Source organism: Macrobrachium rosenbergii, chromosome 29, assembly GCF_040412425.1.
Source record: "Macrobrachium rosenbergii isolate ZJJX-2024 chromosome 29, ASM4041242v1, whole genome shotgun sequence".
NCBI classification, from domain to species: Eukaryota; Metazoa; Arthropoda; class Malacostraca; order Decapoda; family Palaemonidae; genus Macrobrachium; species Macrobrachium rosenbergii.
The window spans coordinates 4,457,478-4,478,025 of NC_089769.1; the positions used below are offsets into that span (position 1 = coordinate 4,457,478).

Sequence of the window (20,548 nt, forward strand, 5' to 3'; positions counted from 1 at the left end):
CAAAATAAATTACAAGTGTCAATTTAAAGGGTGTCATTCGAAACCTTTTTAGACCACTGTCTTGTGCCGAGAGTGCCGACGACATTTGTTCACGTCACTCTCGATGTTGTTTGTGTCAATTCTGAGTAAGTGGTTGTTCATTATAAGAGATTGTCATGAATTGTTACATAAGTCGTAAGTTTGGTAATCTTGTTTGAAAGCCTGTAGCCTAGTACAGTCTACCGAAAATGAAATTCATTCTGTTTGTGATACACAGTGTTTGTGCATTACATCAGAAGACCCTGTGTTTACTTCTCCATCACATACGGCATTTCCTGGTGACGGTTTCCAAGAAAATCCATTTTCAAAACTACTAAAAAGTTATTGGAATTGATGTTGCTGTATTAGGACTCTCTCTCTCTCTCTCTCTCTCTCTCTCTCTCTCTCTCCCAAATCTCAGACTGTGCGTCTCCTTTAATGAAATATAAATTACTGTATCATAGACAAAAACACAAAACTAAACAAACTCGTGGAAGTTCACGACGCTGTACGTGTTGCCAATTATTTCTTTGATTGATCGACTGTCCCGTAATTCATGACAACTTTAACTCCCGGACCCTCTTATAACAGTGGGTCCTGGTTAACTCTCAAGTATGAGTGCCACACACATCGTAACAGCACACGAGAGCATATTTAATATTTCTTTTGTAATCACCGTAAAAATATTTAAAATGTGATTTTCAAAACCTAACAGGCTGTAGGAAGTTCACAGACGCCATGGAATGAGTGTGTGTGTGTGTGTGTGTGTGTATATGTATACAGTATATACCCATGTACACTATGCACACAATTGTATTTATCTTTTGGTTTGAAAAAATAAAAAATGACAAAACAAAAATATAAACGAGAATGCTGTAGCTTAAAATGTAGCATAAAATATAAATAAAAAAGTAAAGGAGCGCGTGTTAATGTACTTATAGCCCATTGGCTAGGTACCGAAACCCCCCGCCCCCCCTTTGTGGGGGGGGTGATCTTTGCTGATACAGATTTTTTTAATCTCAGCTTTATGATCGCAGAATCTGCTTGTCTGCCACCTGAACTCTGCTGCTTTTGACTGGCAGAGTGAAAATAAATGCGGAAATTAAGCATTAATATCTCTAACATTACAAAATCCGATTTTCAGAGATCTGCAAAAGAAAACATACTCTTTAATTCTGATTTTAAGAATGTATGCGTGTTTATATCAGCGACAGTGTTTAAATAAGAACTTAAAAAGCGTTCGGAAAACTAAGCATTAAATCGAATATTTTAAAATTCCCGGCTAGATGTCATATACAGGATGTATGATTTATATTCAAGGCAAAAGTAATTCTCCTTGCAATTAAAGTGCATCAGCATAAGGAACTCGGTTAAATCTCTTACCATTGGCATGATAGAAAATGCAAGTGAGACCGTAATTATAATCTGAATATTTCTTGTAGGAAATCTCTAACATGTTTAAATCCATAAATAACTTTTAGGAACTGAGTAACTTATCATGAATTTTTTTTTTAACACGGAGTCAGTGAATAAGCCTTTGAAATAATGATGCAATGTAATTAAATGTAAGAGATTTTTTTATCATAATACCAGTCATCACATATAACAAGACCTGGAAAATATACTGTACATACGAGTAGCTAGCTTAAATACCTTCTAGACATTATGTACAGTTATTATTAGATATCATATGAAGACATAATTAGCTTTTCAATTACAATACTGGTGCTGAACAGTTCAGGAAATTTGGTTTGACTTCTTTCCCGATGGGTAATTGAATGACTCAAGTAGCAACATGAATATAATATTACTTGTAAGTGCTTTTATAACAGCCATGATTTACGAGTTACCTTTTTAAAAAGATGACGTAACTTTTTTTTTTTATCAACGTTTAAGACAAGTTTGTGCAAGGCTCCTAGAATTCAAGAAAATCCTGCATTTAATTGCAAGGCATATGCTATCAGAGTACAAATTCTGTCCATTGAAAATTGAAGTTTGTAAGTCATTTAATAATGGAGAATATTTTGAAGGCAATGACTCAACATCATAACAAGCAGTATTGGAACCACAAGTTCCTGAATGAAAATCATCCTTATCATAAATTTCTCATGCAAATTCACAGGAAAGAAGAGGTGTTTTTACTGCAGTTTTATAAATAAACATAGCTGGTCATAATGTTAAAACTTCATCTTCAGAAATGGAATCTACAAGATTAACAAATTCCGGGTCGTCATCATCATCATCTCGTATCCTACCGGGCTCCACCAGCAACACGTCTACTCGTTCCTGTGGCATGAGTTCACCTTCTGACCATTTGAATCCTATCTTACCCTCTGAAGTGTTCCACCCGTGAAGTTCTGGCAAAGGGTTCGGTGTGCCTGCCTGGTTCCAAATAAGGGTCTGATAATTCGCACTTTCGATGTGCATTTTCAGTGAGATCTTGCATGGGGGCAAGAGGGCCATGTCCCCTCCATCAACGCTTGTGACCAGTGCTTTTGACTTCTTGATACTGAATCGCTGGACGAAATACTCATGTCTTCATTTGTTGATATCTCTACTAGACGATCCACCATAGAGAAGGCATGCAAAGTGTTCAAGCTCGCATAGAACATGATCTGGAATTTCACTTGAGATTCTTAACTGGGTAAATGTATCAACGAATTCTAAATGCTGTCTAAGGATTTTAAGAATGGCAGTTTTACCATTTCTGACATACGCACCTGTCGTATCACAGCCACTAAATGCGTGCAAGGATGACACTATGAATGCGTTATAAGAAGAAATTTATAATTCAGTCGATTCCGAGTGTACAAAGAGGTTAGGCAGAAATGAATAGAAAAGAAATGGCAAATACTGGACCTTTGCATGTTTAGAAAAGTTAATAATTCAAATGAAGTTGATCCAGAACACAGAATTTATCAACCTGAATTTAACACTGAAAGTTCACAGAACTATTAGTTAATGGCTTTAGCTTCACAAAACCATGCACACAAAGAAAATACACTCTTTACGAGCGCTGTTGAAAATGAACCCAATTAGTATGAGTAGGAAGAAGTGAAACTTCACATTTTAACTGAAAATTACTGAAGACTTTGTGTGACGAAGTGTAATATCCCTTGGCTTCTGGTGCTGCTGTTATCTTCGCGACTTTGGAACTAATGTTTTTGACCTGTGATTGACTTTTGTCCTACAAAAACTTATTTTGGGAAGCAAAATCTCGTCTTAATTTCGTCCTTGATCGTTAGCAAGACATTCGAAAACTTTTGCCTAGGAATTCCATTTTCCGCGGAAAACACGATGACGTTTCTTGTCTGTAGTATCCTACTTCGGGATGGCAACAGATCGATGGCACCTGGTTTCCGTATTGGACAGATTTGGCAATAGTAGCAAAATCTTGCCAAGAACTGAATAAGTGTGACTGCAAAAAAGGAATGCCATGGCAGGTGCAAGTGCTACAAATCTGGACTTAGCTGCACAGCTCTCTGCAGCTGCACTTGCTAAAACTGATTGATACGCGAAACATATTGGTTTCTCTCAGGAGATGCACACTTTTTTTTTATCTTTGGCGGCCATTTTGGAAATATGGTGTTCATATGGTGGCCATATTGGAAAGATGGGTCCACTCTATCTCTTCGTGACAGTAAGACTGCCAAAATACAAATTCTCAATCGTTATATGGACAGTATGCAACTTTTATAGGCACATGAAATGAAAATATATGAAATATACAGCAAATTTGCCGCCGTTTTGGAAAAGTGTCAGCCATCTTGGAAATAGCCAGATATTGAGGTGGCCGGAGGTTGGTTTTGATTTATGGGGATAATAAGAGTTCTCATGCCAAATCCGTTGCTTGTGTCACCATTTGCACTTTTTTCCCATCATTCCTCTCCACTATATAAGGAAAATTGAGGAAACTCGTTGTATAATTGACTCGAATGATGCAGCTATCGTATTTAATAGGACGTGTTTAAAACGGGGTCTTCTTCTTCTTCTTCTTCTTCTTTAGGTTTTCTAAAACTTCCTGATGTGTTGCTATATTCCTTGCAGCCCAAAGGAAGCGAAATATCTTGCTTTCAAGACGAGGAAGACATATCAATTGACATTACAGAACATGATTCATCAATTCAAGGGATAAGACGAGGAAGACATATCAATTGACATCACAGAACATGATTGATCAATTCAAGGGATACACTGCACATTTCCTGAAACCATAGTATTGATCATGAAACGAACCCTAGGCTACAAGGGAACTAATGTTAGCTCCACAGACCTAAATTTAAAAGCAAAGAAAATATGAAGTGAATATGGATTAAATAGGAATAATAAGCAAATAAATATATTTTGGTTTAGATAACGACAAAAAGGCACAGGTTTTCATGCATGCTTAGCCTCATTCTCCAAACGTGGATATAGTCCAATCCTTTTGATCATCTGTACCGCCACCACGACAAAATGAACTTTCCCCAACAATTTGAACACTTTCTCGGACACCATTGGAAAGGGCGCTCTTAAGGACTTCGCGTGTCGGCAGAATTGGGTTCCCTCCATCACCACAATTGACAAAGTACACTTTAAGGGTTGCTCTTGGCAGGGGCTGGAACCTCAGTGACATCAGGTCCATTATCTTGCATCTTCTTCCCCAGAATGTAAATAATATTCTTCTGCTGAGGCGGGTTGTGAGGCCGCACCTTTGAGTGAGCTCACTCTGCGGTCGGAAGGATCCGTCTCCCTATACTGGCATTGGTAGCGGAGCCAAGCCGGGAGAAGAGAGGTGGGGTGGAGGAACCACATTAGGGTCTTCCTCTGGGTCCTTCTCCAACGTGGGCTGGAGGTACGCGGTTCGGTAAGGTAAAACCAAGGTCTATAGATTTAATCTATAGACCCTGGGTAAAACTTTAAGTCTGGCATAGGCCGTATTCTGCCGTAGCAGCTGAAGAAGCAATTAAAATCTGCGGAGGAATGCGTCACCTGACAGTATTTTCACTTACACTGACATCTTATGAAGAAAATCACCTTAGTTATCTAGTTTATTTGGATAGATTATAACAATGTTTACCATATTTATTTAGAACAAACGGGAAAATAACTCTACTGCCCAATGGAGGTCTGAACTTCAAAATAATCCTATCGGTTATAAATAACTCCCAGGTGTAATCCTAAATTCCCAATCTTGGAACTAGTTTGCTATTACCAGCTATTTCCTCTCGTGCACAGAGAAAGCTAAAATAGAGGTATGGGATTAAGGTGAAAGGAGACATTTCTCACTTTTGCATCTCCACAGGAATCCATGTGAAAGGGATACTAAAAATACGAAGAACTTCTTATAGTCTCCTCCCTCAAACTGCACCTTCTTTTCAGTGAGACAAACTTAGCAGGGGGTTTTAAGGAGGATCACATCTGATAACTGCATTTGAGGACAACTGTACTTCTCTCTTCAGTTACAATATTGTAGTAAACAGAGATACAAGAGCAAATACTTATGCATTAGCTGCAGACTTAAATGCTTGCGTACATAATTACAAAAGTTTACGCATATTGGCTGTGAGAGAAACCTGGGGTAGACCAGATTCTGACACGTCTTTTAAATATACAATGAGGCTGTGGATGATATTCGAAACTTGTATACATATCAAATGCCTTCTAATAAATGGTTACGTCACTTCTTTTCAAATTCAAATGCAATTTCAAAAGTTTTATTTCGGACAAAAACGCCCACAGAAAACCATAAAAAAAAAGGATGAAATTTAAAATGGTGTGCAATGACATTACTTTGAAATACATGTGAAAATTATTTTTCATACTAGAAGAACGTGTGCACACGAAGCATATCTGAATAGAACATCATAAAGAGAATTGCTATCTAATACAAAGCTGATGAAATACTATATTCGTACACAAAAGAGCTCACCAAATGGGTCGTAAATATGACTTTTCCCAGTGCTTGAAAATAATTGAATTATACATAGAAACGAATAAACAAGATGGACAACTTTCTTCATCTCACTGGACTGTTTTCAGAATCCTATAGTCTCTGCAAATAGAATGTTATACATTTCTTTTTGACAATACTCCAAATACCTTCTCAAGAGACGCTATCAAAAGCCTTACACAAACATCCAACACGTGAATACCGTCTTTCACGAACACTCGACTCCTCCATTACATATTTTCGACAAAGAACAGGAATTTCCGTTCTTGCATTATTACCATCACGCATTAGTACGAATACTTTGTAGAAAACATTCAGTACAGGAAGGGAATTTGACCTGAAAATTTCAAGATAAAAAAGAATGACTGAGACAGTTATTGAAAGATTAATCATAAGTAAAGGTTCGTTTAAGAAGTGATTTTTTCATCACATAACTTGACGGGTGTGTTTGAAAAAATATTTAACTGATAAAAAGATAAAATTTGGCACTGCTTCTATCACGCCGATGAGGAAAAATGGCAGATTAGCAGATGTATGGAAATGAATGATTCATCTGTGTACATTAATCAACAAGCCTACTTCTTTAACTTGGGAAAATATTGGAAAGTTATGGTCAATTTTGTGTTGTTTTTGACTTCATTATAATTCTGGTCGAAAATAATATTCATATCCAAGTGGTTTTAAATTTCTCTTCTGTGAGTGTAGGGCAGACCTGGCGCCAAGCTTTCGTGTACAAATATAACGTATAGAAAGTTACTTCCACTGTCAGTAACAGAATCATAGAAAGAGCAAAGGATTCGGATACAGTTTCTGCACCAACTTTTATAACAACTTTTGCCTCGTTTCGTGTTCGCATGCTCGAAGTTGCCTGAATCACATATGTTGTTCTGGCGCAGTGATGTCGATACAAAATTCATCATCAGTGAGGAAGAAGCCTGGACAAGGAGACAGCTTGCGCTGCACCAGCCTACGATTGGAAGTTTCAAAAGAAGGAACTCGCATAACGAAAGTCACCAGTTTTGAATTATGTATTTCAGAGAAGGCCTGACATTCCTCTTTCTGTTGTACTTGGTTATGAATGTTCCCGAACTGGCGTCTAGCACTGACGGTGTCTTATATGGTGCATGTAAGCTATCAAAGTCCCGGGCGTTGCTTGGAGCTCCCCAAACGAGCTCTCGGACTGTACCAGGCACAGCCATCCGATCTCCTCACATCTGTTTCAACTCCTGCAGTGAGCTGCCGTGGTGTCAGCTTTGGTGTCTGGATCTGAACTCTAATAACACCTGTCTTTTCTTCAACATGTACATATCAGCTTATTATCGGGAAACCAACCTGGCTGACGCTATGGCCTGCTATGTGAAGAAGAATCGTCCCGATCTGATCTTTGGGGCAACAATAACAGGACGTACTGCCGACCCGTCGTTTCCCAAAAGAGTAAAAGAGAATTTAATCGATGGCATATACACCCTACAAATAGACGAGTGCTATAGGCCTGATGATTACTTCAACCCTTACTTCAAGCTGGATTTAGGAAGTGTAAAGCCTGTTCAGAGGGTCATGATGCTCCTACAAAATAACGATTATGCAAAGTTAGTTTACAATATAGAAGTGCTTGTTGGAAGAGAAGATCTGCCCGAATCAAACTTCAGCGACTACAAGTTATTCGGAAGATTCCCCGGTCCTTCACAGGCAAATCAACAGATCATCTTCAGCTACCCATACCCAATTGGGGCTCGGTATTTGGTGATTCAGCGCCTGAGTGATACAACTGTGTGCTCTCCCACTACAACTGTTCGCGTAGAAGTGTGCATGATTCAGGTGTGTCATTTGGAAATCAACTGAACAGTGACACCGCCTGACTCATTTCTGCCCTATCTCCTGCAGTATCCGGTTAACGTATGAGAAGAAATGTTCATTCTGTCTGGGAAACGAATCTAGATAGTGATTTACTGAAGGGATGAGTGTGTGTGTGTGTGCTTGGCAAAGTCCTAACCCAAAGTCGCTAACTGGAACCAGCCAATTGAGTTGCCAGGTACTTGTACTTAATGTTTCTGCTGAATACAACATAATCATCACGTAAAAAGCAAAAAAGCAAAAAAAAAAAAGTAAATCTTAATTTTCCAAGTTGTTGATTTTGGATGATTTAAACTGTTTACTGATTAACAATGTACACAAGTCCTTTGATGTTTAATCTACCCATTATCATAATTAAACGCAAAATAAATGGTTATATTATACTGCTGTAGACCAAATAAATTACAAGTGTCAGTTTGAAGGGTGTCATTCAAAACCTTCTAAAATCCTTGTCTCCTGCCGAGAATGCCGACGACATTTGTTCACGTCACTCTCGATGTTATTTGTGGCAGTTCTTAGTAAGTGGTTGTTCATTATAAGAGATTGTCATGAATTGTTACATAAGTCCTAAGTTTGGTAATCTTGTTTGAAAGCCTATAGCCTGGTACAGTCTACCGAAAATGAAATTCATTCTGTTTGTGATACACAGTGTTTGTGCTTTTCATCAGAAGACCCTGTGTTTACTTCTCCATCACATACGGCATTTCCTGATGATGGTTTCCAAGAAAATCCATTTTCAAAACTACTAAAAAGTTATTGGAATTGATGTTGCTGTATTAGGACTCTCTCTCTCTCTCTCTCTCTCTCTCTCTCTCTCTCTCTCTCTCTCTCTCTCTCTCTCTCTCTCTCTGAAATATGAATTACTGTATCATAAACATAAAAACATAAAACTAAACAAACTCCTGGAAGTTCACGACGCCGTTCGTGATGCCAATTTTTCCTTTGATTGATCGACTGTCCCGTAATTCATGACAACTTTAATTAACTCCCGGACCCACTTATAACAGTGGGTCCTGGTTAACTCTAAGTATGATTATCACACATATCGTAACAGTACACGAGAGAATATTTGATCACAATTGATACTACTTCTGTAATCTCCCTCTCGGCTATCTTCTCATTATACAGGATTTAGGCACCTGGTTGTTTTGGCTTAGGAATTGGGGGTTTATATCCTGTGTATATGTCAGTTTGTCAACATGACATATATTGTCTTTGCAGAGCTACCTGTCGTCTCTTAGTACACTGTAGATGATGAGATCGGAAACAGGTGCAGCATCTTTGCCTCTACGGAGACCAAGATTTAGTTCCTCGATGGTGAAGGATGTCCGGTAAGCTACGTAAGGAGCACGCACGATAACTGCGGTCAGTAAGGCATACGGTTGGTCTGCCATGTGTCTCCTGAAATGTTCATGTACCCTATCAATTCTCCTATTCATTTCTGTGATTTGGGAGTTACAGGACAAGTGTACTTCTTCTTGAGCATGGGCACAGAACTGCAAAGATCATGTGAAAATGCAGTGATGTCCTATGGAGGACCAATAACCCTTTGAGCACCGCAAGGCTCCAGCAAAAGACATCAACCCAATATGGCAGAATTAAGAAAATCTCTTAAGAAAGTACGACAATAGCCCCAACGCTCTGATCACAGCCAGGATTTGGTCCTAATTAAACTGAGATTGTGTCACGGCGGGGGTGGAGAGGATAAGGCATTTTGGTGACCAGGTGGCCATATAATTCTCGAAGGTAGCCTAGTTAATGAGTTCAGGATTCCATCAGGAAGGAGAAAGAGGATCGGGTGGGAGGGTAGTGTGTAAGGCTAACTGGTACGGGTAGCTTCCTGTTGCCTCTGGACCTTTGCGTCGTATAGCGCCTTTGCTTCCGAGGTTTTCTGGTGAGGTTTGTAAACGTTATGGATGGTGAGGGTTTCCCCTTAAGGATAATTCTCTTTACCAATATATGAACATTGGCCAGATGTTGTCCAATATTGACGCAGAAGAGAAAAGAATTGCAAGGAAAATTGGAGAAACTCATTCCATAATTAACTCAGTGATGCAGCTATCGTATTTAAGAGGACGTGTTTAAAACGGAGTTTCATTCTTCTTCTTCTTCTTCTTCTTCTTCTTCTTCTTCTTCTTCTTATTATTATTATTATTATTATTATTATTATTATTATTATTATTATTATTATCATCATCCGTTTTCACTATATTCCTCAGTTGCTTGTAAAACGTTTTGTACCAAAATGCTGCTTTGGTAAACAGAACCATTGCTTAATTTCCACCATAAACATTCCGAAGGACGATAAAATTGATGAATTCCAGCCTTGCAGAGCTCGTTATTAAATGAAATACCTTTCCGATGAACATGATATGCGTCTTGTTCCCCCAGAAAATATCATGAATTCGGATTAACCTGAACATCGATTTGCTGCTTGCGCTGTTGTTTGCAGTTTCTGCAGTGGGCATTTGTCACGCACTAAGAAAAGCAAATCAAAACTTCTGAAAGTGCAAGACTGTAAGGCAGCGGAAATTCGGGGTCTGTTAATACAATGAAACTTTTACCACAATTCGTTTAGCAAACGACATGAGCCTGACTGTCTCCCTCTTGGGATTTGATTAATTTATTGTGCGACCCAAGTTGTTGCGACCATGACAGAACTACTTTTTGAGTGACTTTTATAGAGTGGCGACACTATAACTGTAGTCACAAACGCTGAAGAACTGAACTAATAAATACGTAATTATAAAGAGCATTTGAAGTCAGTCTATAGATGCAGTATTTTATTTGAGGCATCAACTCAACCGTGTTTCGCTTGTACTCCTGAGTGGATTACCTGCTAACCATTTCTCTTGTTGGTCCCCTTGCCCTTGGAGCTCTAAAATGGATGAAAATTTGACAACTGTATCACACAGTACATGGCAGAGGCATGGCACCGCGCTGACTACCCGACTGACTTCACTCAGATTCAAATTTCTTGCAGCGATTAAAACGGTAGCCATTCAAACAAGGTAATATTCAAAGCGGATATTTGCAGTAAATACTTGCTAGTCGTTGTCGATCTAAGCTCAATAATCTCAGTTCATCCTCCAAAACTAAATCATAATGGTAAGTAATTGTATATCCCCTTGCGTTAATTTAGTTCCCATTTGCTGTTTTGCTGATGTTGATCAAATCGTCCTCATATTTCGATACATTTCACTGATTTTGGTGTCCTTGTCCTCCAGGTGTCGTTGTTTATGGTATGGCTGCCACAAGAGGTGTGCCCAGTCCAGTGGCGAATTATCCAAGCCTGAATTAAACTTGCTTTCACAATCTAGCATCAGTAGACATCCACAGCTTGCTGAAGCGACGCTATATTTTAGTCGATTTTTAAAAATCCTTACAGTTTTCGTGAAAGGCTAAAGAATACTTGTGTAACGCTTTAAGCAGCAGGAGAACGTTTCCCAAAAGAAAATCGGTCCGAAAAGCCAAGCTGTTTATAAGAAAGAGAACACAAACACCAGGTGATTTGACGTATCTCCAGCGACAGATGGCCAAGTTCCCAGGCATTTTTTGGCTTCTGAGAAAATGCTGCTCTGTTCTTGTTATCGTTGGCGCCTCACCTGTCCCGGTGGTGTCTAATTCAGGTGCGAATTGTCATTTAGTAAAGCATAGCTACAGAACCCCTGCCGGAATAATCATTCCCTTTTCACATATATGCTCGCTTCAGTCGAGATAAAGGGGCCACCTTAGAAAACTCACCACAATACTGTGTTATGTGCATTCATGTGTTTCTTTAAATGAATGAATAGAGAAATCCTTCACTCAGCTGCAATATTCAGTCGGTATGAAGACTTGACATCTGCAGAATCGCCTGCTGAAAGAATTATTCGTTCCACTGAACGGAGATAGGATTTGGAGAAGTCTCTTCCAGTCAAACCGATTATTTATTCCAGCTGAAGTGATCGTATCATTTCTGTCTGCTGATTTTATGGACTGTCAGTCAATGTTCATTTTCACATCATGACGTTGTACCAAGACGGGAACTTAGTGCACGATAGTTGCACTTTTCATTAGCTGGTTTTTGGCAATCACGAGAGATTCGTATTCTCAGTCCCTGAGGTCCTTTATTCCTCACACCGTTGAATTGTGGAACAGCCTCAGTTGGAACCTCAAAAGTTCAAGTGAAGATGCAACGCGTTGCTACCCTAAAACAATTCTCCTTGTATTTTAATAATTTACTTACGTTTTTATTTGTTTATTTGTTAATTTGTTTTAATTTATTTTTTCTTTACTAATAAATGATCTCTTTCTGTATATCTCATTACCTTCTGTTACTTCTTTAAATGAACATATTCTTTGGAAGCTTGGATTTCAAGTCAATGGCCCATGATTATGGGTGCAATTGCCACGGGCATATTCCACATCCTTCTTATTTCGATTTTCAGGTCTTGATACTCATCAATTTTTTCCTCTTTCTTTCTCATCCACTCTGGTGTCCCATGGTACCGCGACGTCAATGAGTGATACTTTCTTCTTGATTTTGTCAGTCAACGTCACGTCTGGTCTACTGGCACGTAACACCCTACCATAATCCCAGAGGATCTTTTGCCTGATCGTTTTCTATCACTCCCTCAGGCCGGTGTTCGTACAACTTACTACTGCAAGCTAGCTGGTGTTTCTTGCACAGGCTCCAGTGGAGGGCTTTTGCTACTGAATCACATGTAGTTGATTTGTTCTGTTGGAACCAGAAGACATCATTTGCAAAGTTTTGTTTTTGTTTTTCTTTTTTTTTTAAATATTTTTTTTAACCTAATATTCGTTCTTACATTTTATTTGTTGACTTTTGGCTTGAAAACGTCATTGAGTTGCAATGATAACACGTCTCTCAGATCCTGTCAGGATGGAGAAACAGCAAAGACTGAGTTTGTGATGAATACATTTACTAGTCTGCGCAATTTAGAAAGCTGTAAAACATCCCATAGAAGGTTGTCTAGCCTGGTTCTATTTTATCAGATGTGAAGAAGAAACGAAATTTTAAAAAATTGAGAAATGAACGTTCCATGATAACTATTGAATGTATATTCGAAAAAACTTGTCGTTGATTCACATTATTATTATTATTATTATTATTATTATTATTATTATTATTATTATTATTATTATTATTATTATTATTAGAAAATGAACCCCATTCCATATGGAACAAGGTCATATATAGGAGCCATTGATTTGAAATTCAAACTTGGGAAATACAGAAGAAAAAAAAAAATATATATGTATATATATATATATATATATATATATATATATATATATATATATATATATATATATATGTGTGTGTATATATATATATATGTGTGTGTGTGTGTGTGTGTATGTGTGTGTGTTAAAATCACGAATAAATTCCAAAAATATGGACGACTGACAACGGCTGGCGATATCTGCTGCGCATTTTATCTTCTCCGAGATAAAATCATCGTCTATTTCCCAGGCACTGCATCCCAGACTCCTGGCCAACATATTTATAGAACACTGGTGTTTACAACCCGGAGCAATCAGGAGAAATCCGGTAGCGAGACCAACTATGGGAGGTAGTGTATAAAATTTCCCCCCCCCCTCTTTTATTTTGTCGACTCGGAGCCATCACGTTGGAATGTGGTTTCGTGACAAGGAAAGCAGTGTTGGTTAGTGGTAGTAGCAATGGTAACTATTAGAGGAGGCAAAACTATTACGTGATTTTATACGGGGCACGAATTAGATGGTAAGATGTCTATATCAGATTACTAGTGCTCTAACTCTTCCTAAATACACACACTCGCATACTGTATATGTGTGTGTAGGTATATACTGTGTGTGTGTGTATATATATATATATATATATAATATATATATATATATATATATATATATATATATATATATTACATACATACATACATACTTACATGTACGTGTGTGCGTGCAAACACGCAGACATGTAGATTTTTAAGTCATGACTATTGAAGCCTCTGTTAAGTTACCTCTATACTTTAATATACATCTTACATGTCGTCGACTGAATGGTGCAAATAAAGAAACGAATTAGCCAGGACAATAAAGATATCTTTCGGCTCTAACCAGGAAGCAGCGTGGCAGCCATCATTCTTTTGTTTTGGGTGAGTTTCACTGCGTTGGCGTTGCCTCCGAAATGGGCGTCTTCCATCGGGTCCTCGTCCGTCGGAGGTCGCATCCGAAGACGCCTCCACAATCCAGCCGTGGGACCCGAGGATCCTCTGCCTCCTTCTGGCTTGCGAGGTAGGATTTTCCGGGGAGTCGTTGCAAAGGTATAAAGCTCCAGCTTTTGTATGTTTGAGTTAATTGTGTCTGCTGGAGCTGTTACAAAGGCAAATTACTACTACTACTACTACTACTACGATTGTTACCTGTGCTCCGTGTTGTCTTGAGAAAATGTTTCCCAAGTCGTCTCAGAACTGCCTTTGTGAAGCTTTGAATGTAGCCCAGTTACTTAAACGCTTTTAAAAACGAAAATTGTATTCGGGCAATGCATTTTAATACTGCATCCTTTTAATAACTGGTTTCAGTTTTCTGTAAAAAAAAAACTATTGAGATGCCTTTTTGTCTGTCTGTCCGTCCGCACTATTTCTGTCCGCCCTCGGATCTTAAAAACTACTGAGGTTATAGGGCTGCAAATTGGTATGTTGATCATCCACCTTCCAATCATGCGACATACCAAATTGAAGCCCTGTAGCCTCAGTAGTTTTTATTTTATTTAAGGTTAAAGTTAGCCATGATCATGCGTCTGGCACCGCAACAACACAAGCCACCACAGCCGGCTGAGAGTTTCATACAGCATTATACGCTGTACAGAAAACTCGATTGCTCAGAAGAAACTCCGGCGCATTTTTTACTTGTTTTTTTCATGACTTAATGTGTTTTCTTTTGCCCGTGGTGATCTAAGGCCGCTTATGCTCTCGTAGTCTTTTGTCAGACGATTTTGTCTGAGCTTTTTTGTCACGTTTGACTCTCCTCCTTCTTATAAAGCTTTGTTTATGCTGTAGCTAATTATCATTACTCTTCGTTTGTTACGTTTTAATGCGGTTTCTCCCCTTTTATATTATCAGAACTTTGTGCTGAATGATTGAAAGGAAACAGCTAAACTTAAATCATCAACAATTAATTTTTAGTGTCTATTCTTCACCAGATTTATGTATTATATCAAGCCAGATGTATGAACGCATCGTAAAAAAAGCACGAAAGTTTATTCCTTTTACATAAGTGAATTAACAGTTCTTTCAGACTTCCGTTAACGCGTTCGGGAATGTAAACATACTCCTGTGTTTCATTATAGCTGGCGAGAACGTTGAGAAGTTATCTGGGCAAACACGATATCATTTTTCTCAAGTATGAAATTTGCCGTTACTCTCCGTAGGCGGGTAGAACCGTCAGTGCACCTCACGCAGTGCACTGTAGGCGTTACTTAAGGTTCCTTGCAGCGTCCCTTCGGCCCCTAGCTGCAACCCCTTTCATTCCGTTTTACTGTACCTCCGTTCATAAAGTGCCTTGCAGCCATCTCCTCACTAGCTCCAAGTTAATAATTCTCTCTCTCTCTCTCTCTCTTCCAGCACCAGCCCTGTGCTTGGAGTGTGAACTCCTCATAGGCGCCCTGAAAGCAGAGATCGACTTGGGCATGACGTATGACCAGGTAGTCAAAGAAGCCACTTGGGTATGCCTCAACGTCATAGGGTATAGCCAGAACACCTGTGATGGGTACATTAGCCTCTTTGCCGTAAGTGACCTGTGTTATTCTAGTGAGGGTCTTCATCAGGAATGCAACTTTTTTGTTTTTTCTCAGAGGTCAGTTAAGCTCTATAGTTATTTTAACGGGTGTTATGATAAATAACTAATGAAAGAAGCTAGAAACTTTTCCTGATTCCAGTCCAGAGAGATAATATAGCCTGATTTGCATAGAACAGTGCTTATTTCCTCGTCATGTAAGTCACAGTTTTAATTTATAATCGCATTACTTTACTTCTGGGAATAACCACCACGACAGGTGATAGTAAGGCTTGAAATACCAGGTGACGTCAAATTTACATAATTTTCTTCGATGTTCTTCCAAATTAAAGCTTTTTCTAAATCATCATTGGTACTCATATGTGTTGGTCGTCATTGATCATCAAGTTCATAGGCGAATTGCTAGATTAATTAATAGTATGCTTAGAAATTCAATAAAACGTTTAACAGTATATAAATTAGGTGACACGACTTATCCCTAAAACCTCAGTTAGCCCTTATGACTTCCATTCAAACAAGATGTGTATAGAAATTTTTTTCAATAATTTGATGAATGAAAGGTGACTTATTTGCTACTCTCTTCACAATATTGTGTCCTCTGTATCAAGTGCTCTCTCTGCCAGACAACTGACAACTATGTTTTCTTTGTACTCATTTAAATGAGAGAGCACCTGACAACGGTGAGCTGTGCATGAAAGAAAATAACCTCCTGGGATAATCTGACTGACAGTTCCCAGGTCTCTAGATAAGAAAAAAAAAAAAAAAAAAAAAACGCTCCGTAACATCTCGTTTTGACATATGTCCGCACGATAAAGATTCTCGCTACTCGGCATAGTTCTGCGTAAAATATAGCGTTTTAGCTTTCTGTAAAAAAAAAAAAATATTGAGATGGCTTTGTCTGTCCGTCCGCACTTTTTCTGTCCGACCCCAGATCATTAAAAACTACTGAGGCTAGAGGGCTGCAAATTGGTGTGTTGATTATCTACCCTCCAATCATCAAACGAACCAAATTGCAGCCTTCTAGCCTCAGTAGTTTTTATTTCATTTAAGGTTAAATGTAGTCATGATCGTGCGTCTGGCACCGCAAAAACACAGGCCACCACGGCCGGCTGAGAGTTTCATACAGCAATTATACACTACTGAAAACTCGATTACGCCGAAGAAATTTCTGGCGCATTTTTTCCTCCTCTATGTTTCTGACCATCATTTAGACTTAGATGAAATCTTTCCCTCTAAAAGACAGAGATAGATCTTTCTAGACAGAGCACCCTTTCCCCGTGAAGTTAGACAAAGCAAACTCCTTTCCCTTGCAGCCAATGCTTTATTACATGTTCACCAACGGCACGATCATTCCTTCCGAAGTCTGTGGAATGGCCCTGAATGCTTACGGCTGTAATACGACTCAGCCCGAGAGGGAGTGGGCCATCGAAATTCATGGGGACAAGCCCCCTGTTGTGCCTCTCGTCTTGCCTGAAGTAAGTTGTATCGACCGTATTATGCGTGAGTCTTTTTTATAGAAACCATTGTGTTAGGCATATCAAATGAAATACAGTATATATTCTGAAAATGCATCATTTCTTCTCACTGTAGGGGGGGTTAGCGTCGTCAGTGCTCCTCTTCAGTGCACTGTAGACATTACTTACTGAAGGGTCTTTGCAACGTCCCTTCGGTACCTAGCTGCAACCCCTTTCATTTATTTTACCCTACCTCCGCCCTTATTCTCTTTCTTCCCATCTTACTTTCCACCCGCTCCTAACAGTTGATTCATAGTGCAACTGCGAGGTTTTCCTCCTGTTGCACCTTTCAAACCTTTGTTACTGTCAATTTCTCTGTCAGCGCTGAATGACTTTTTAGGTCCCAGCGCTTGGCCTTTGCCATGATTTCTGTATTCTGTTCTGTGTTACATTATTTCTTTCATCGAGAAATTGTTGTAATGGATATTTGAAATGTATATATCTTTCTGAAGACAAATTTTCTGTGACAAAAAAAAAAAAAACTTCTCTATAAAGTTTTGTAGCGTGTCGATCAAGTTTTTGCATCGTGACTTTTAGCCTGGGGAGCCGACGCTCAAGGTGTTGCAGATTTCGGACATGCACATGGACCCTCTTTACTTACCTGGCTCAAATGCAGATTGCGTGGAGCAATTACTCTGTTGCAGGGAAGAATCAGGTCTGTTGGAAACTTTTAATAACTTCTAGGCTTGGTTCCTCTTGATGTACGAAATATAACATTACTTTTCGAAAGCTTTTACTCCTAATTCACCTAGCGTTCGTAAAGTAAAAATATTAAATGGCTTTTCAGTGGCTTGGTTTACAAAGTTTATATATGTATAAACACACTCATAATCATAAATGTGTATTTTAATTGACTACCTCCACACAAACTCACCCTTTCTTTCAACACGTCAGTCGTATAAATCATATTTCATGACAACACTGGCTTTACAACCGGTTTTCCCTTCACCTAGATTGACTGCTGAGGCGTTTCCCTCTATCAAATCTTCTTGCAGGGGTACCAGTTGGACCTGAGGCAGAAGCTTGGTTCTGGGGGGACTACCGTTACTGCGGCTCTCCGCGTTGGATGCTGGAGGATATGTTGGCAAACATCAGAACTGAACATCCGGTAATTGAGACCCATCACCTGGGCTTCTGTTCCCTTTCGTTTACTTTGTATGATATATACTCTCTTGTGTGCCATACAGGCAGTATAGGTATGTTTTCACTTCCCTTGCTTACTGAGAAACATAACGAATGTGAAGGGATAAAATAAAATCTGGTAACTTTAAACAAGCAAAAATAAACTAATTACCCGTTCAGTGATCAAAGTTAGTTATTCTCAACACTCAACACATGCTGTGCTTGCCGTGACCATTAACTGAACGATAGCATTGTAAATTCCTTGCATGACCCAGTGGTTATGACTAATTCCAGGTAGAGATTTAGCCCCCAACCTGTATAAAAAGATCAGTGCACCCAAGGACTCTTCTCTTGCAGGATATAAGTTACGTTCTGTGGACAGGGGACGTGGTGCCGCATAACATGTGGTCAGCAACCAGGGACTGGAACAAGCGAATCATTAGAGAGACCTATGAAATGCTCGAGGCTTATTTCCCGGACATTCCGGTCTTCCCAGTCATCGGCAACCATGAACACAGTCCTATAGACCAGTAAGTCCGTAGCTTTGAGAGTAGATGTGGATTCCAAGTGCCTTATCCAGATAACTGTTAATTCTACAGCTCATTAATTTCTATCCTTGCACGTTAATAATTCCAAACCCATTACCCGAAAAAGATTCTAGCATTCTGGTAACTATTAATCTTGTGTCCTGCTGATGTACCATTTTATCTACCTCCAATGTCCATTCCTAAAGCCTACTTATTCATAATTACCCATCCTTTATATACCCCCCATCCTATATTTACTCAACAACTCCCAAAGAAGTAACTAATTAAAATCCAAAGTTTTCCTTCATTAATGTTCAGTCTTAAGCTGTAATGATGCACTATTATACTTTCCAGTGATTCCTGGTTCAGGATCCAGTCTGTTCCCAAGGCTACATTCAGCAAATTTTAAATACTACATCCTGATGAGGTTATTACCTAATTCCCAATATAGTATCTTACTCATTCTTAATCTAGCATTTCACTAGACCCAAAACCTGCCATCTATTAATTCTGAATCCTGTAGGCTAGTAATTGCTAGTCAAACAATCCAGTGTTTAACAACCAAGTTAATTCAAAGTCATATGTACAGTGTTTCAATTTTTACATCTATTAAACTCATGCCTACAACTTACAACTTCTGACTAATTCTCAACCCTATTCTTTATTCTACTAATTAAAATTTCACATCCTACTCGTTGTCTATCGTACATCTAGGTAATTTCTAATATTGTATGTCACTGATTCCAAATTCAGACTCAACAAATAATTCTTGATACTACCAAGCTGTCATAAGTTCCTTCAACCCACTGATTTCCAAGCCAACCAGAAACTAATTCTGTGTACTACTCTTCATAAATTACCAGCCTTGTATACCACTCACTCTTAATCCCTATTCACACTTATTTTATGTCTTAAATTTAATCAGTTTCCAGGCTTCAATACGACTAATTGTAACTACTTAACACCCAATATTTCTTAATCACTTGTCCAAATAATTTTCTTTGGAACAATTTATATTTCCCAGTGCTAGGCCCCATTTTCAAATATATACCCCAAAAATTTCAAATCCAGTACCCTCCAATCTTAAAGTCAACTGATTCCCATAACTTCAGTCCAGTAAACCCCAATATCTTATTTCTATTGCAAGTGCCCCCATACTCTTTCATTTTTCATTTATACATCCTAACTATCCCCAATCCATCATCCATTTAATTGCTTGCTCCTCAGTCTATGTTGGCATATAGTGTGTATTCCACACTTGTCCAATTGTACAGATAATTGATTGCTCACCTATGAACTTCCAAACATACACTGCAAATTCAGAACATTACAACTCACTACATAATTCATTTTCTAGGTCTATTTCCAGTTGAACTTACCACTCACTCAAGCTTCAAAACTAGCATCCAGGCCAACATTCCACAAATTCCTAATTTTGCTTGGTGCAAATCTCCAAAGTATTTTTATTAATTGCATTTTTCCATTATTTCCAAACCTATATCTTACCCATTCTTTATCAGGTTTCCTGACCCTGACAATGCTCCATCTGAATTTGCTGCCGACTGGATGTATGAAGCATTGGCTACGCAGTGGGCTAAACTGCTGCCAGATATAGATATATCAACAGTGCTCTATGGGGGATTCTACTCTGTTCCAGTCAAACCTGGTTTTAGAATCATCTCCGTGAATTCCATGTTTGGTTATACAGGGGATTTGTAAGTACAGTATATAAAGTGCTGTAATGTTTTAGGTGTTCCATATTGTTATTATCTTCCTGGTTTTCAGCAATATGTTTTTAA

At 38.7% G+C, this 20,548-nt stretch overlaps 1 protein-coding gene across 3 annotated transcripts in view; it reads left to right on the forward strand.

Annotated features, from left to right (window-relative positions):
- LOC136854507 (sphingomyelin phosphodiesterase-like) overlaps nucleotides 1-20,548 on the forward strand; it is a 61,813-nt gene that overhangs the window by 38,753 nt on the left and 2,512 nt on the right. Inside the window, exons 1-8 of one of the 3 annotated variants that reach the window (XM_067130842.1) lie at nucleotides 13,263-13,383; nucleotides 13,913-14,086; nucleotides 15,415-15,578; nucleotides 16,900-17,061; nucleotides 17,638-17,755; nucleotides 18,096-18,208; nucleotides 18,580-18,752; nucleotides 20,270-20,464. In XM_067130842.1, coding sequence (XP_066986943.1) covers nucleotides 13,377-13,383; nucleotides 13,913-14,086; nucleotides 15,415-15,578; nucleotides 16,900-17,061; nucleotides 17,638-17,755; nucleotides 18,096-18,208; nucleotides 18,580-18,752; nucleotides 20,270-20,464 — 1,106 coding nt within the window. In that variant the 5' untranslated portion in view covers nucleotides 13,263-13,376. Of the gene's footprint in view, nucleotides 1-13,262; nucleotides 13,384-13,416; nucleotides 13,477-13,912; nucleotides 14,087-15,414; nucleotides 15,579-16,899; nucleotides 17,062-17,637; nucleotides 17,756-18,095; nucleotides 18,209-18,579; nucleotides 18,753-20,269; nucleotides 20,465-20,548 lie in introns of those variants that run through there. The other 2 variants (XM_067130840.1, XM_067130841.1) reach the window with 2 other exon arrangements.